This window comes from Pipistrellus kuhlii, unplaced genomic scaffold (assembly GCF_014108245.1).
Source record: "Pipistrellus kuhlii isolate mPipKuh1 unplaced genomic scaffold, mPipKuh1.p scaffold_m20_p_20, whole genome shotgun sequence".
Lineage (NCBI taxonomy): Eukaryota > Metazoa > Chordata > Mammalia > Chiroptera > Vespertilionidae > Pipistrellus > Pipistrellus kuhlii.
In genome coordinates, this window is record NW_023425516.1 from 8,458,458 (window position 1) to 8,474,281 (window position 15,824).

Sequence of the window (15,824 nt, forward strand, 5' to 3'; positions counted from 1 at the left end):
TGACAGATAGAGCTAAGTTGCTGCTATTCGACAAGGACTGCCCGGTGTGAAGACACCCAGAACATTCATTGGCCCTAACAGGCCAGCACCCTGAGGCAGACCCATTAGAATCACCACCCCAGACTCCCAGAGGCCCCGGCGAGACAATGCTGCAGCCTAAGGAAAGGCCTGGGAGGACAGGCTCCTCAGCCAGCCTCTCAGGAATACACTCATGGCAACTCCTGCTCGCCCAATTTGAGAGACGGCCCAGGCTAGAGAGGATTGACACAGGACCCACACGCAGCCTGCGGCACAACCTGCAGCTGCATCATGACGTCATGTGAGAGCCAGGCGAGCAGGAAGAGCCCAACTCAACAACCTTTCATTTGAACAAATCCACCCAACTTCCAGAACGGTGTAAGTTCAGTGGAACTTGAAAACAAAGGTGCAACTGACAGATGTAGCTACAAATGCATCAGCCACTCCAGTTTTCCATCAGAGCATCTTCTATTTCCCTCCTTTTAGTTACTAAACCCCAAAGCTACAGCAGCCAATTTTCAAATGAACTAAATTAACTAACATATGGCTTCAGAGACCACATTTCCCAGGACACTCAAAAGTCCGGACGGGAGAATTCCCAAGCAGGGTGTGTTAAGAGACAGAGCTTTGTTCACATCTCTGGACTAGATGAAGGTAATACCAAGTGTAAGCTGCCCCCACCCTCTGGAGACTAAAGGGCAAGGGGGCAGCGGGCCTAGGGATTTGGTTCTGCAGACACAGTGGGCTCCCACCAGCACCACGCCCTCTGTCCCTGTGAAAACCATCAGCTCATCCGCCCCTCTCAATCCCCTTCAGCTCATCGGCCCCTCTCAATCCCCTTCAAGGAGGGTCACAACCTTGACAATGGGAACAGCAATGCTCCTGGGCCATCCAGGCACTCCTGCCAGGGGCCCCCAAAGCTCACGAACACACACAGCCCCTTGGCACATCTCCCCTACCACACGTAACCGGAAACCACCATCTGGCAGACTGTGTTGATGCTCTGAAGAGCTGCCAAAATTCCATCGAGTCTTAAGGCACCACCTCTCTGGTCCTCTGGGAAAAGATCACCATCTGCATATTCAGTAAAATCTCATCTGAACCCCGATTCCTCAGGCTTCAACCCCAAACAATGTTTTTGTTGCCTCTTATTTTAAGTAGTTCCACAGAGCTGGAAATATCCATTTCTATCCATCTTTCTTGAATAAGAATCTTTCTGCCAAAGTTCCCTAAGGATTCCTATTTTTTTCACCTTTTCAAGTGTATCAAATAAAAACAGCCTTTCCACAGGGCAGCAGCTGGAGTGGAAGGGCTGAAAGTATACCATGTTATATTAAGATTTTAGACACCTTTTGGGGGCGGGGAGAGTGGGGGAAGAGGAACCATGAAGGCATCTGAATGAAAACCATCAGAAGCTACAGCCAAATACCAGGAAATCAGCATTCTAATAAAATCCAGACTAGGAACTTGGCCTGAGGATTTTCCAAACACAGGCTTAGTACTGCAAAGTAAGAGAAAAAGGGTCTTAAGACAGGAAAAGGGGTAACCATGGAGAAAAGCAAAACTTTCCTACCTTAGTAAACCCGACTCAACTGAGCCGCTGAGCTGCTTTGGGTGCTGAGGACACATACACTAAAGCCCTTCACTCCCCCCAAACCCCTGCACAACCCAGGCTGCCGAATACAGAGAACAGCTACCACCTCCTGGCTGCAAAGCTCTCTCCCGGGAAACGTAAAAGCGAGATAGTTCGATTTTCTGACTCCCACAGCATCCCCATCGTCACTGCTTTGGAGAGCAGGCATCACGGAGTCGGTGACAGGGTAGTTCAAAGTCAAGGATGAGAGGCAAAGCCCGGAGTGATCAGATGCAAAACTCCTGGCTGCCCTGCTTACCCTTTTGTGCCTTTCAACTAGAGACAACCAGAGCAGGGCTGTCTTCCGAGCCAACACACAGCAGACTAACAGAGGGCTGAGAAAGAGCAAGGCCTGGGCGCTGTGCAGTGCCAGGGAGGGAACACACCACCACCACCACCACCACCACCACCACCACCACACCGCCACCACCAGCACACCCACGGTGAGCACAGGACACGGAGAACGGAGCTTACAGCTGCCCATAGAGAAGCGAGGCTAGATCTAGAAAGCACAAGATGAGAGGAACAAGACCAACAGCGAACACCCGAGGGGCGGGGGGCACTGACAGATGCGGTCACGTGGACAGCCGGGAGAGACAAACGCCGGACAGGACAGGCTGCTGCACGGAGCCAGCGTGGCGGACTTACTCATCGCTTTACACACAGCCATACAATAATCCTCAGACTCAAAATTGTTCCTGTTGCCTCCGCAGCCGCCATATATAAAGCGCACGCACTTCCCCTTGGAGAGGTCGAAGTACCAACGGGGCATCACGGCCCGGCAGGGCCCCGTCATCGCCTCCTGGGAGCAGACAGCTGTGTGAAAACGGTCACATGTCAGCGGGACGGAGGTGGCAGCCACAGACGCGTCACAACCTACAGATCGCAGGGCTGGGCCAGGTGAGGAAGGCCCGGGGACACTCAGCATTAGGAGGCTAGGGCTGGAAAGGCCCCCAGCGCCCGGCTCACTGGCTCACCAGCTCCAGCCAGTCATTTCCACTTGAAGGCAATACATTGAGGACCTGACAGAGCCCCCTGCTGAGCTGATCGGTGGAGATATTTGCCTGGCTTGCCTATCGTGATGGGTCCAGGCCTACAGGGAACGCAGGTGCATGGGCTGTGGGACTGGTGATGGTGGAGGCACTACTCAAGCATCTAAAGAGGACGAGTGCACACTTTCATGGTCTCCATGGTGAATTAATTTCTAGACTCTACATAACTTCCCCTAGTTGGGTCCTAAATAATTCTTCAGATCTTCATTGGTTTCGGATCCACGAGCAGCGGGAGGTTGTGTGGGATGGCTCTAGAACCGTCACAACCTTGTTTGTTTTTAAACTGGCAAGATGAAAACACTGCCGGTCCCGATGCCTTCCCGGTAGGTGATTCAATCTCACCCTCCCAGTTGCAAACCGCTTTCCAATGGTAAACAGGGCAGCCTACCCATGGGAACCCACTCAGAAAGACAAGAACCAAGGGAAGTGATTTCCACTCCACAGGGCCAGGGCTTTAGCAGTATGGGGGTGGGAGATCCCCCTCAGGAGAGGCCATGTTGTCTCTTATTTTCCAGTTAAGTCCTTGCAGGGCAGAGAACAGTTCTCTGATTCACTCTGCACTTTCCCCGGGTGTGTCCGTGGCAGGCCCTGCCTCGGCCCAGCCGCCATGAGGCTGGCACCACCAGCACCCCAAGGAGCTGGCCTCCTTCCTGCACAGAAGCCCCACCTCTCCTGTAACTCACCTGTGGTGCAAGCAGCACAACATCCCAAGCAAGCCATTCCCGCGTGGGCGCCACCGCCTCCGCTCCCAGGGCGTTACCTTTCACGTCGTGAGGCATCTCCTTGGCCGAGATGGCCCCGTCGCTGCTGGGCGCCGTGGGGGTCTCCTCGTTGTAGTCGTCCCCTTTGAAGGTGTCATAGTAGTAGTCGTCTCGGTCTTCCACCACTTCCTCCTCGTCATCGTCGTCCTCCTCGTCGTCCTCGTCCTCGCCATCCTCGTCCGCAGCTGCCTCGGTGAAGTCCTCCAGATCTGCTTCGGTAGGAAATTCGCTAAGGGCCACAGCAAGAGAGGAAGGTTAATGCCAGGTCCTATGCACAGCACAATGAGTCTGCTCCCTGCTCTGAAACACAAACAGAGACAGGAAATAAGCTCAGCGGGCCCTGGACTAGGCCCTGAGGCCTCGCCGGCTCCGCAAGCCAAAGGGAAGAGCCAGGAAACGGGGACCACGTGGGCCTGTGGAAAGCAGTGCGGCCCAGCCTAAGTCAGGCTGGCACCTCCAGCTCTCCCCTGGGAGAAACGCACGCTGGCTCTGCTCAGCAGGACCAAAGCAATGCCCCCTTCACCCAGCAGCCCCCAGCCGCCGGCAAAATCATCCCCAGGCTCAGGACAAGAGCTCACCTTTTATAAACATCATAGTCTTCCTCCTCCTCTTCCTCTCCTTCCTCGTCCTCATCTTCCTTTGACACAGCTGCCTCCGCGGCCTTGGTCGGAGGGCAGCACACGTACTCGGTGCCGTGGAACTGGTCCACGCCGCAGGGCAGCAGCATGCCGTAGCTGTACAAGGTCATCCCCTGCGTCAGACAGGCCTGAAAGAGACCCGCGGGCCGCCGTCAGCACACGCCAGCCCGAGCTCTGGCCGAAAGATACCCTAGCCAAGCGCTCTGTGATGCTTCCTCTCCTGGCCACAGAGATTTTCTGTCAAAAAGTGTGCGGGTGTAAGGACACGTTTTGCTTCACTTGCACTAGGGAAACATCTGGACCATAAACAATGAAAGCCCGAAGCTGGACAAAAAAAAGGGAAGGGAGTTCTTTCTGGTAATTATCAAGCAGATGAGGTCGTCCACGTGAGTTTACACTCGTCCCTGGGGAGGGAGGGCACTCCTTCAGAATCTGACCAGAGGAAAACAACTTAACTACAGAAGACCAGCTAAGAAGGAGGTTTCTGGTCTATAAGAAGGAAGCGACATCCAATCCTGCTGGCATGCGAGCAGGCACCGCCCTTCCATAATTGGCCATTTCCCCCCAAGGCCTGAGGGTTCGGAAGGCCTTCTCGGGAGCCTTGCTGAGCACATCCTTGCTTCACAGCTTTTTTAATATCATAACTGGATTGTCAGCACCGAACTTTCCTGTAAAAATACCAACCCTCCTCCCCAATATATTTTTTTTAATATATATTTTATTGATTTTTTACAGAGAGGAAGGGAGAGAGAGAGCCAGAAACGTCGATGAGAGAGAAACATCGACCAGTTGCCTCTTGCACACCACCTACCGGGGATGTGCCCGCAACCAATGTACATGCCCCTGACTGGAATCGAACCTGGGATCTTTCAGTCCGCAGACGGACGCTCTACCACTGAGCCAAACCAGCTTTGGCCCTCCCCAATATTTTTAACTTAGAAGGTACAAGTCATTGCTAACTTTGAAGGGAGAAAAGGAAGTTAATTGGAACCCGGGGTGGCTCTGCCATGCGCTCTTTACCTCTTTGACCAGAGTGTGCCAGTGCTGGTGGTTCTCGCACACATCCATCCGCTCCTTGTGGAAGAACTGGCACTTCTCTGGGACCAGCAGCACATCGCTCACAAACTCACCCACTGGAAAAGAGGAGCTCTGTCAGAAGCAAATCTGAGCGTAATTCAATGGGAAAACAAGCCTCACTGCAGATTCTTAATCAGTCAGATGCAGACTGTGTAGTATCTTTCACCCTCAAAGGCCCACTGAATGCGACATCTCCAAGCAAGCAGCCATAAGAGCTCCACATGCTTTAGGCCACTAAGCCCAGGACTGCCTCTCTCTCCGACTCCAATCCCTGTGCAGGCTGCACAGCACATGAGGCAAAAAGGAATAAGGTCCCCTTCCATGTCCTCAGACACACACACACACACACACACACACACACACACACACACAGGTTCTGCCCCCCCGATTTCACATAAACAATATTCTTGGCCTCTCACATCCACATTTCTGCCTATTATTGGTTTTGATAACAAAATGTCCAAGAAACGAAGATTGGAAGTTCTCCTCAAGTACAGGTAATTCTTATGTTGGCCTTCAGTGGACCTAAAGACACAGCTCTGAGACCAGCCACCATTGCAATTAACTTGTTCACGTAAGAATCGTCAACGGAGAGCTAATTACAAGGGGAACAGGGTCCTGGCAAGAGAAAACCCTGGAAGACACTACCTTGACCAGGTGACCTGTTTAAACATTGCCAGCCACAGACAAACTTGCGATGTCCTAAAGAACATACTACCTACACAGTCTTTCTGCCAAAGTATGCCATTTCAATCTAATTATAATGAAATTCAAATCCAGGGATATTCCGTCAAACAAATGACCTGGACGCTTAATTTTAGGGTGAACTATCATGATGTCTCACACTTACTTTCAGTTCAACAACAACAACAAAAAGTATGTGATATGCACACACACATACCTAATGAGATGGAGAAAAAAATACACATAGCTGTTTAGAAAATAGGATCCTTACATTTTAGAAATACTTGCTAAAATATTTAAAGGAAAAAAGGCATCGGCGATTTGTTTCCAAGTAATTGGGGGAAAGTGGGAGGGGGGCCGTCAATGAAGCCAGAGTGGCTCATGAATTAATGACGGCTGCACAGTTGGGCAATAGGGACATGAGGGTTAAGGGTACTGTTTTCTCTGTGTCTACATATATTTGTAACTTCCATAATAAAAAGCTAAAAGCTTACATATGTGTCACCAGATTAGCAGCCAGAAATTCTGATTCAGTAGGTCTAAGGAGAGATGCACTACTCTGCAGTGAGCAAGCATCCCAGGCGATTCCCATGCATCACGGATGTGCTCCCACAGGGTCCATGTGGAAGGAGGGGGAGGTGTAGCAAACAGGGCAAAATGTTGACCTTAAAGCAGGATGGTGAGGGCATGGATGCCATATTATGTTTTGTCTTTTCAGTATGCATGAAACATTTCAGAATAAAGCTGAAAATAAAACTCTCTTATTTTATTGACTGATCAATTTTAGAGAGGAAGGGGGTGGGGAAGAGAGAGAGAAACATCACTGATGACAGAGAATCACTGACTGGCTGCCTCTTACACGCCCCACACTGGGGATCAAGTCCACAACCCGGTCATGTGTCCTGTCCTGGAATTGAACCGTGACCTCCTAGTTCATAGGTTGATGCTCAACCACTGAACCATGCCAGAAATTTAATAATTAACTCCATGCTTAACTGTAAAATAAAGTATTCCTAATTTTATTGACTTATTTAATTTTCCAATTGCAGCTTACAGTCAATATTATTTTGCATTAGTTTCAGGTGTACAGCCTAGTGGTTAGACAATCATACACTTTATAATGTGGTTTCTCCCATATTTCAAGTACCAACTGGCACCATATAGTTATTACAGTGTTACTGACTGTATTTCCTATGCTGTACTTTATATCCCTCTTACTATTATGTAACTACCAATTTGTTCTTGTTAATCCTTTTATCTTTTCCACCCGGGTCCCATTACCCCTCATTCCCTCTGTCAACCATCAGTCTGACCTCTATATCTATGAGTCTGTTTCTATTTTGTTTATTCATTAATTTTGCTCTTTAAATTCCAGTTAAGTGAAATCATATGATATTTGTCTTTCTCTGTTTGGTTTATGTCCTTGAACATAATACCCTCTAGGCCCATCCATGTTGTCACAAATGGTTAAAATTTCATTCTTTTTTATGGCTGAGTAATAGGTCATCAGCAGTTCACCCTTCATCGTCTAGGGAAGGCCAACTATCTATCAACTGGCACTTAGGTTGTTTCCATATCCTAGCTATTGTAAAGAATGCTGCGATGAACATAGGGGTGTATCTTCTATTCAAATTAGATTTTTGGATTTCTTTATGTAAATATCCAGAAATGGAATTGCTAGGTCATAAGGAGTACTGTTTTCCATAGTGGCTGCATCAATTTGCAAACCCACAACCTGACCACCCAAAGCAAGATTTTGTGAGCTTTAGTGGCCTTCCCTAGACATGTCTCAGGTGAATAGAGCTGTGTGAACTTAAAAGACCTAGAATAAATGTCTGGAGCAGAAACATACACCTTGCAGAAGCGCTCATACTGAACAGGGTGAACCGCTGACGGCCTACGGTGAATTCCAAGGTAGAAGGTGACTTGCAAACAGACGTCTGTAATGGATGAGTGAGCGGCCCCGAGACACGAAGGCACAGCTGCTGAGGACTGCATCTCAGAGCCTGATTGTGCAACTTCCTCCAGGAGGCTTCGCATCACAGCAAACCCCTGTGCTCATCTCCTTCCAAAATAACCAAAGGCAAAGCTGCTCTGGGCTTGCAAAGCTCACTTCTTTTAGCACCGGAGCCAGTCTATATATAAACGTAAAGATGACTAAACTCCTTCCCACAAACACCAGCACATCACCAACTGGGTCCTACTCGGATCATCCGATTTATTTAGATACACTTTTATAGACAAGCAGGAGGCAATGAGTAGTAACGGGAAATACAATAAAATGTTCATTTTGAGGAGACTGATCTGTAACTTCTCACCAAATATGCTAAGTATTAGTTAAGAGAATCACATGATGGCTAATTAAACATGTTCTCAGAAGAGAGCAGAGCGGAATGACTGGACACAGTGGTCTCTCTACAGATAGTGTGGCCTCAGATGTGATGCAAACATTGCCAGGAACTGAAATTCATTCTCAAACTGCTTTCAGGCATCCTAATCAAGACACACCTTTCCCCTCAACCGTGCAAAAACAACAAAAACAGTACCTGAGTACACAGATAAGGCCCCTGGAACACCCAAACCAATTAACAGAGGCTCCCAACCAATATAAGTACATCCTATCGTCCCCAGTCCCCAGCTCCCCGCCCTTCTGGCTTGCCTATGATATGGGTTAGCTAGGCAGCAATATTTACAGGGGGTTTCAGGGCTGAAGCTAACCACACTACCACCTCTTTACGGCAATGTGGTATTTATTTACCTTAATAGGTATAAAAGGACTCACTGTGGTTACCCCCGGTGAATAAGATACACAAGACTCTCACTTTTTACTGCATTCGTTTTCAGAACAGTTTGCATGTTAAAAGAATTGAGTATGGTTGCATAACTCAGTGAATATATGATACACCATTCAACCATTTGGTCTCAACAAACTACACTTAAAAAGTAGAGACTTATTTACAGGGAAAATTTTTAAAAGATACTGAAGATAATGTAATTGTAAGTATCAATAGGAGCTCATTGTTTTTAACATATGCACATAGATCTAGAAAATAGATTTGTGTGTGTGTGTAATGTATATATACATATTTCTTAGCTCTGTCACCTGAGTGTGCCTAGAAGCAATTACACTGTAATAGACGCAAGCACACCTAATGCCCAGATCTTGGTGTCTAAATATTTTCCCCTCTAATAAAATCAGGGCTTCTTGCAGAAATGGCGGAATCCAGGCGTGAGGTAGGGAAAATATAGGAGGAGCCTAGAGCATCTTTTAGTACCAGAAAGAAAGCTTTCAAAGAATGGCAGGGATGTGTAAAAAGACACGGGAACCAGCATGAAGTCCTAATAAGTTTAGTTCAGTGGATAGAATGTTGGCCTGCAGATTGAAGGGTCCCAGGTCAGATTCCAGTCATGGGCAGATACTTTGATTGCAGGGCAGGTGCAGAAGGCAACCAATAGATGGGTCTTTCTCACATTAATGTCTCTCTCTAAAAAAATCAATGAGGGGAAAAATCCCATATCTCTCTCCTCAAGTGAGGATTAACAACAAAAAGGAACCAGCATGAAGGGACCCCAATGGTCAAATCTGGACAATGATTCCATAATGAAATAAATGTTAAGAAGAAGGTCGAGCTGATTATTGATAACCAATGGCAGTTCTTCCTGGGTACTCTAAGGGAGGTTGGGTGCGAGAGCGGAAAGACATTAAAATCTATTACTTCTTAATTGACAACAAGGAAGAGTCAGTATGTCTTCTCTACTACCTCCCTAAACTTCAGTGACTGGTCCTTCACTAACTTAGGCTCAGGCAACTGTATTCACTCAAAAATAAAAAGGGGTAGCTCTACTTACTTAAAAAGTTGTCCAAATGAATGCTGATGTAAACATGAATAACTGTCTGAATAAATCACACTGAAGACTGTACAGTATAATGCTTTATGTGTGACAATGCAAAAAAGGTATTAAATGGTTTATGGTCAAACTGTCTTTATGCATTTAATTAATGACATTACCATGTCATTGGTTCTATGACATGCTGATAAATCCAAATGGCAGCATTTAGAAATAAATGCAGCAAAACAAATTTTTGTTGTTGTGTACTGGCCATGGTGGAGGTCTTGTCGTTATAAAGAGTGTATCCTATGTTCTAGGCACTGCATGGTGCTGAGGAGACAGAATAATTAAAGCAGGGTGGATGTTTTCAAGGAGTTTACAACAAGGTTGGAGGAAGATGCATACACAGAAACCACTGATTGTACAGTGTGACAGGTGTAATGGCAACAACATGGAGAACTTCAGATATGGTTATCCGAATAGGAAATAAAAGTGGTTCCGTTAAAGGAAGCATCCCCAAGGAGGGTTAAATAGAGGAAAATCATTCCAAACTATGAGAGCTGGGTGGATGGTAAGTGACTAGGAGCTATGAGATGTCCATGTTGATGAAGAGTCTGAAGCACAGAAAGGGGGTGTGGGGACGTAGACAAGTAGAGTTAAGCAAGGATCGTTTGATCAAGTTTCAACCCATGCTAAGGAGCTTAATTAAAAGTGATTTTATAAGTGAAGAAGGGCTACTAAAGGGTTTTATGTGCAGAAGAGACAATTCAATCTTCACTTTAGATCAGAAGGCAACACACTGACAACAGACCTGAGGGACAGGCATGGAGGCTATTGTCACAGCCTCACCTAGGAAGGAAATGAGAGAAAGCTGAACTAGAGCAGGGGAGTCAGAGGGAGAAGGACATAAGCCAGAGGTTCCCAAACTTCCAAGTCACAGCACCCCTAGGGCAAAAGAATGCCCCAAAGCCAAGTGGTTAGGCCAACAAGAGAGTAAGTACTTGTGTGCTAACACCTTAGGGCCTGCTGGGCCCTACACAACTCTTCCAACATTGGAATCGATTGACCGCATCCACCCTTCTTTTTTCTACAGTGATTTTGTGTGATGCTGGCCTTGTATCACAGGAACCACAAAGATGAGGTCATAGAAAGGAATAAAATGGTCAGGTGTTGAAACGGTACTACTCCCAGCTAGTAGTTCACAGGATGTCGGACAGATGTTTCCCCTGAAAACCCAAACATCCCATAATGCCGCTGCTACAATGTCCTGGAGCGCCCCAGTCACTTAAACATGGACATAAGCCATACTCCCGAGGCGAGAATCAGACTGGCCTGAAAACTGACTGGATGTACAGACAAAGGTCTCCCCGATCTCAAGCTCAGAGTTTTGGGTGGGCCGTGGAGCCAGCAAGGGACACAGAACATACAGGAGGGTGAAGACCAGACTGCAAGGTCTTTATAGGGGTCAAAATGCAAAAGGCAGAAATGATTCCGAGTACTATCTATAAATAATCAAGAATGCTAGTTTGAGAATTTTACAGAGAATGAATGAAACCTCATACCCAGCGACTTCTTGGAGCCAAATGGAATGGAAGAACATCCTTAAACCGTATCATAAATTTTTTCCAAATCTCACACTACAGCATGAGGAGATGGCGTTGTGCATGGGCAGTGTCCCTCCTCCCCTTACTGGGTATTTAAAACAAAGCAATTGCTACGTATTTTAAATACCGTTATTCAGATGCTGACCCTTCCTGTTATTTTGCTCCATGTGAGAATGAGAAAAGCAATAGATTCCATTTGAGAAAAGGCTTGAAAGACGGGAGGGAAGGGAAAAAAGTTAAATTCATGGCTAAAAGTATGCACATCTACAGAACTACCCCGGATGTCCACATTAGTGCTGTATCCAGGGGCTGCTCAGTCCCACGCACTGCTAGGCCTCTACCACCTCACACTCTCCCTGGAGGCGACGCTGGGCCGCTCTGAGGCCAGCAGTCTCACTCAGTGCCACCGAAAAGGTTCTTCCCTAAATGACCAGGATGCCCACGATGGGAGAGGGCGAATTAGTGACCAGTGAAGACACAGAAAGCCATAAATGTTCAAAAGAGAAAGTCCCACAATAAATTCGTGTAGCCCACAGGTTCTGAACATGTGGATATTTCACTGTGAGTCAAGAGAAACTTAAATTTAAAAACGAGGGAGACCACTTCCCGAGAAGCATGCAGGGATGTCTCCAGAACACTCACCGAGACATTTGAACGGGATCACAACGTGGCTCTTGCACTGCTTTTTGTCCCGCCGGCACCAGTTGTCCACGCTGGCTGGCTGGTTGGCCTCCATCACATTGGTGATCTGTAGCTCTGGGTACATCTGCACAGAAAAGGGTCACCATTATCCGTGTAAATCTCAAGTTCCACTCGGTTGCCTCTGGCTCCAGATAAACTCTTCAAGTAAAAAGATACTATAACGATTAGCTTTCTTGGGACAGGCAGATTGAAAAAAGGAATCTTGAATACAAAAGCAGCAAGCTTTTAGACATCAAGGATGCTTGTAGGGTACGTGTAAGTAGCTGAGTTCATGAATTAAAACATTTAAGAGGCAAGCCCATGGAAGTGTCTGTTAGCAAAATTATAGAACAACGCTTGGACCCTGGCCCTGTATGCCAGCCAGTCTTGGTAAGTAAGAAGTGCGTTCAAACCTCTTATATCCTTTTCTAGGTCAAGTTTTAACCCCAAACCAAGTTGAATCAGCCTTGAGATGATCATTTACAGCAAGTGGAAACCACAAGCACACACACAACATGTTTGCTTCGTGTCTTCCTATGACAAGCGGAGGCCGAGAGAAGCAGACTGTGCAGTGTTCCTTCTGCAGTGTTCCTTCCTCAGAGCACTGAGGTGCACAGCGCACAAAGGCAAAAGCCTCTGAGAAGTCTCCTCGCCTCGCAGCTTAGAGACAAAGGCCCGGGGCACCAGCCTTTAGCCACTGAGTCTTAGGCCAAAAGAAAAGAATGATAGAATATCCGTTTCCAAGGCAAATAGGCTCAAATGTGACCCAGAAACAAAGCGGTTTTAAGTTTCTGGCAACACTCTTACCTCCTGACAGTACTGAAGAACCTCTTCTTTTGTTCCAAAGCAGCTCTTGGTGCCGGTTGGGTCAGGTTCCCATTCCCCTGTCTGAATGTTCACGTGCATATTTAACTTTCCGCAAAACATTGCGATCTGAGGCTCGGCAACAGCAAATCCTGTTCCAGCATTGGCTGCAAGAGCCTACGAAAGGGGGGCAAAACACACGCTTAGTGCAAAAAGGCCACACAAAGGCAGTCATATTCAGTGTCTGTGACAGTAGGACCGATCTTCTAAAACTTTCACTATAACAGTTATGTCATAAACAAATCCCTTTTCCCAGTAGCTAACCCGGAATAAAAATGAACTCTGGATGTGCATGATCAGAGTGGAAGATCAATGGGAAATGTAGCCCCCACTCCCCATCTGGATACTACTGACTAGGAACCTGTAACATATAACTGCGGTCTCCTCTATTACAAAGCAAATCTACCTTCTGTTCCTTAATATATCGAACCACAAAAGCATAACATGTCTAAGATTCCAGTAATTTTATTCCATTCACTTATACAAATTTTACTGAGCAGCTACTATTATACAAATTAACAAGCTAAATGCTTAGGACACAAGGGTGAGCAGAGAGCTGTGACCCCCGCTCTCATGGGGCTTGCTGTCTAGAGCAGCAGTCCGAACACCCAAGAAGCATGATCACATGCCCAGACATCCTGAGGAGGAGAACACAGCACTGAAGAAGCATGTATAAAGTGAATCGGCCCTGGGCTCGGATGAGATGATCAGGAAAGCTTCCTGAAGAGAATGGCACCGGAGTACAGCAGAGCTTTGAGCATTGTAAGTGAGGGGAAGTGGAGAATGATACAGGTGGGAGGGGAGCATACAGGAACAGACTGGACAGTCTGTAGACCAAGAAAGGACTTTGGTCTTTATTACCAGAAGCGTGGAGAGGTTTTAAGCACAAAGTTAGTATGTTCAAAATGCAGCTCTGATGCTTTCTCTAGTTGAGGGGGAAGAACAGACTGAGAGGAAGCCAGAGAACACGCAGGGCAGTGGCTCAGGAAGCTGGAGTTGCACAGTCCAGATGTGAGCTATGACATCTCGGGCTAAAGGAGGGTGATGGAGGGACAGATTCCAGAGATCACAGAGAGCAAAGCAGGCAAGACTTGATGACAGATCAGCCAGGGGGATAAAGAAGAGGAAGATGACAAATCTGGCTAGTGATACTTGAGAAGTGATGGTGTCATTCATGGAAACAGAACACTAAAAGGGATTTCATGAACAGTTTTACCTTGTGTTAGTTAAAAATAATCAGGTAGTTAAAAATAATCAACTATTGCAGAAAATCTTTTTTGGCTAGCATTCTCTGCTTTGCAAAAGATCACAGCCATTGTCGAAACCGGTTTGACTCAGTGGAAAGAACGTCGGTTTGAGGACTGAAGGGGCCCGGGTTTGATTCCAGTCAAGGGCATGTACCTTGGTTGCGGGCATATCCCCAGTAGGAGGTGTGAAAGAGGCAGCTGATCGATGACTCTCTCTCATCGATGTTTCTAACTCTCTATCTCTCTCCCTTCCTCTCTGTAAAAAATCAATAAAATATATTTAAAAAAAGAAAAAGAAAAAGAAAAAAAGATCATAGCCATTAAAACGATGAAGTTACAGGGGAGAAATAACATGTAGGCATGAGGACAGTAAGGCTCCTGCAGTCTCTGGCAGTAGGAAAAAAGCACAGGCACCCCAACATCTAGAAATATGCCAACACTGATGGCTGTATCCACAGTGGAGCTCTGTGGTCTTTCCTAGTGGAAGTTCTTTCAAAATAAAAACTAAACAGCTTATTAAAAAAATGTTAAAACTTGGCTTGGGGAGAAGGGAGTAGGGGTAAATTGCATGATTATATGGTTCTATTTATTCAGAGAGAGAAAGGAAGGGAGAGAGAGATTTGTTGTTCTACTCATTTATGCATTCACTGGTTGATTCTTGTATGTGCCCTGACCGGGAATTGAACCCACAACTTTGGTGTAATGGGACTCTAACCAACTGAGCTACCTGGCTATTTTTCTTTTTAAAGACAGCAGTTAACATAAAATGGTTTGTTTGTTTTTATCACAGAAAGGTAGACCTGGCTTGAATACATGGAAAATGTGTGCTTTCCAAGCAATTCTTACTTATCTATACACAGACGTGAATGGTCCTCTCCATCAGGAGCCTACATTAGACTCTGAAATACATTATGATCTTTTTCCAGGACGAACTTACCCCATCCTACACCTTTTGCTGTGATACTTGTGAAAATTAGCCAGCTCTCCCACTAGTACCAGAGAAGGAAGCACAAACACTTGTTGGACAGCTGGGAGAAAGGGAATTTGAAGTAAAATGTTGCCTACATCAATCCGGGTCGAAAACTACCTATTAAGTCCAACCAGGAGAACAATTTACAACCTTATGAACTAGAATGGACTGTAACCCTGTGATGATAGTCACTTAGTAAAGTAGAAGGAAGATCCCATGCCTTCAGTATAACTGCATGTGAAGCTACAGATTGGTGTTGAGTCCTACTTCCCCCAAAGAAGGCAAAAAACATTGAAAAGGAACACTGATGGTGTTTATTAAATGGTAAAAGATGCACAAGACAAACATGTTCTCACAGTGAGTTCAAGACATGCGCCAAAATGCTTCTTGTGGTGGCCTTTCTCCTTTTGGAGCCGTATCTAAGCTAAGCATGCACCCCACTAGGGATCCAGCCTGCAACCCGCAACCCAGGCATGTGCCCTGACTGGGAATGGAACTGGGGACCCTCGGTGCATAGAACACTCCATCAACTGAGCCACACTAGCCAGGGCTGGCCTTGTATATTATATTTTTAACATTAAAGACAGCTATTAAACAAATAGAGATCTGGGTGTGATGTGCAATCTTTCAAGTGGGAAGTGGGGGTGGGGATCTACCTTTTTTTTAATTTAATTTTTTTCTTTTTTCTTTTTTCTTTTACTTTTTTTATTAAATTATTATCTGTGTACATATTTTAACATTGCCCCCCCCCATACATACCCTCC

At 46.4% G+C, this 15,824-nt stretch overlaps 1 protein-coding gene across 6 annotated transcripts in view; it reads right to left on the reverse strand.

Moving 5' to 3' along the window:
- The window catches only part of APLP2 (amyloid beta precursor like protein 2), a 55,388-nt gene that overhangs the window by 18,128 nt on the left and 21,436 nt on the right, over positions 1–15,824 (reverse strand). For 4 of the 6 annotated variants that reach the window (XM_036449687.2, XM_036449686.2, XM_036449691.2 and 1 more), the window contains exons 2-7: positions 12,787–12,960; positions 11,941–12,064; positions 5,123–5,235; positions 4,043–4,230; positions 3,464–3,693; positions 2,300–2,467 (exon numbers count right to left, since the gene is read on the reverse strand). In XM_036449687.2, the coding sequence (XP_036305580.1) occupies positions 2,300–2,467; positions 3,464–3,693; positions 4,043–4,230; positions 5,123–5,235; positions 11,941–12,064; positions 12,787–12,960 (997 nt within the window). The remainder of the gene's footprint in view (positions 1–2,299; positions 2,468–3,463; positions 3,694–4,042; positions 4,231–5,122; positions 5,236–11,940; positions 12,065–12,786; positions 12,961–15,824) is intronic. The other 2 variants (XM_036449689.2, XM_036449688.2) reach the window with 1 other exon arrangement.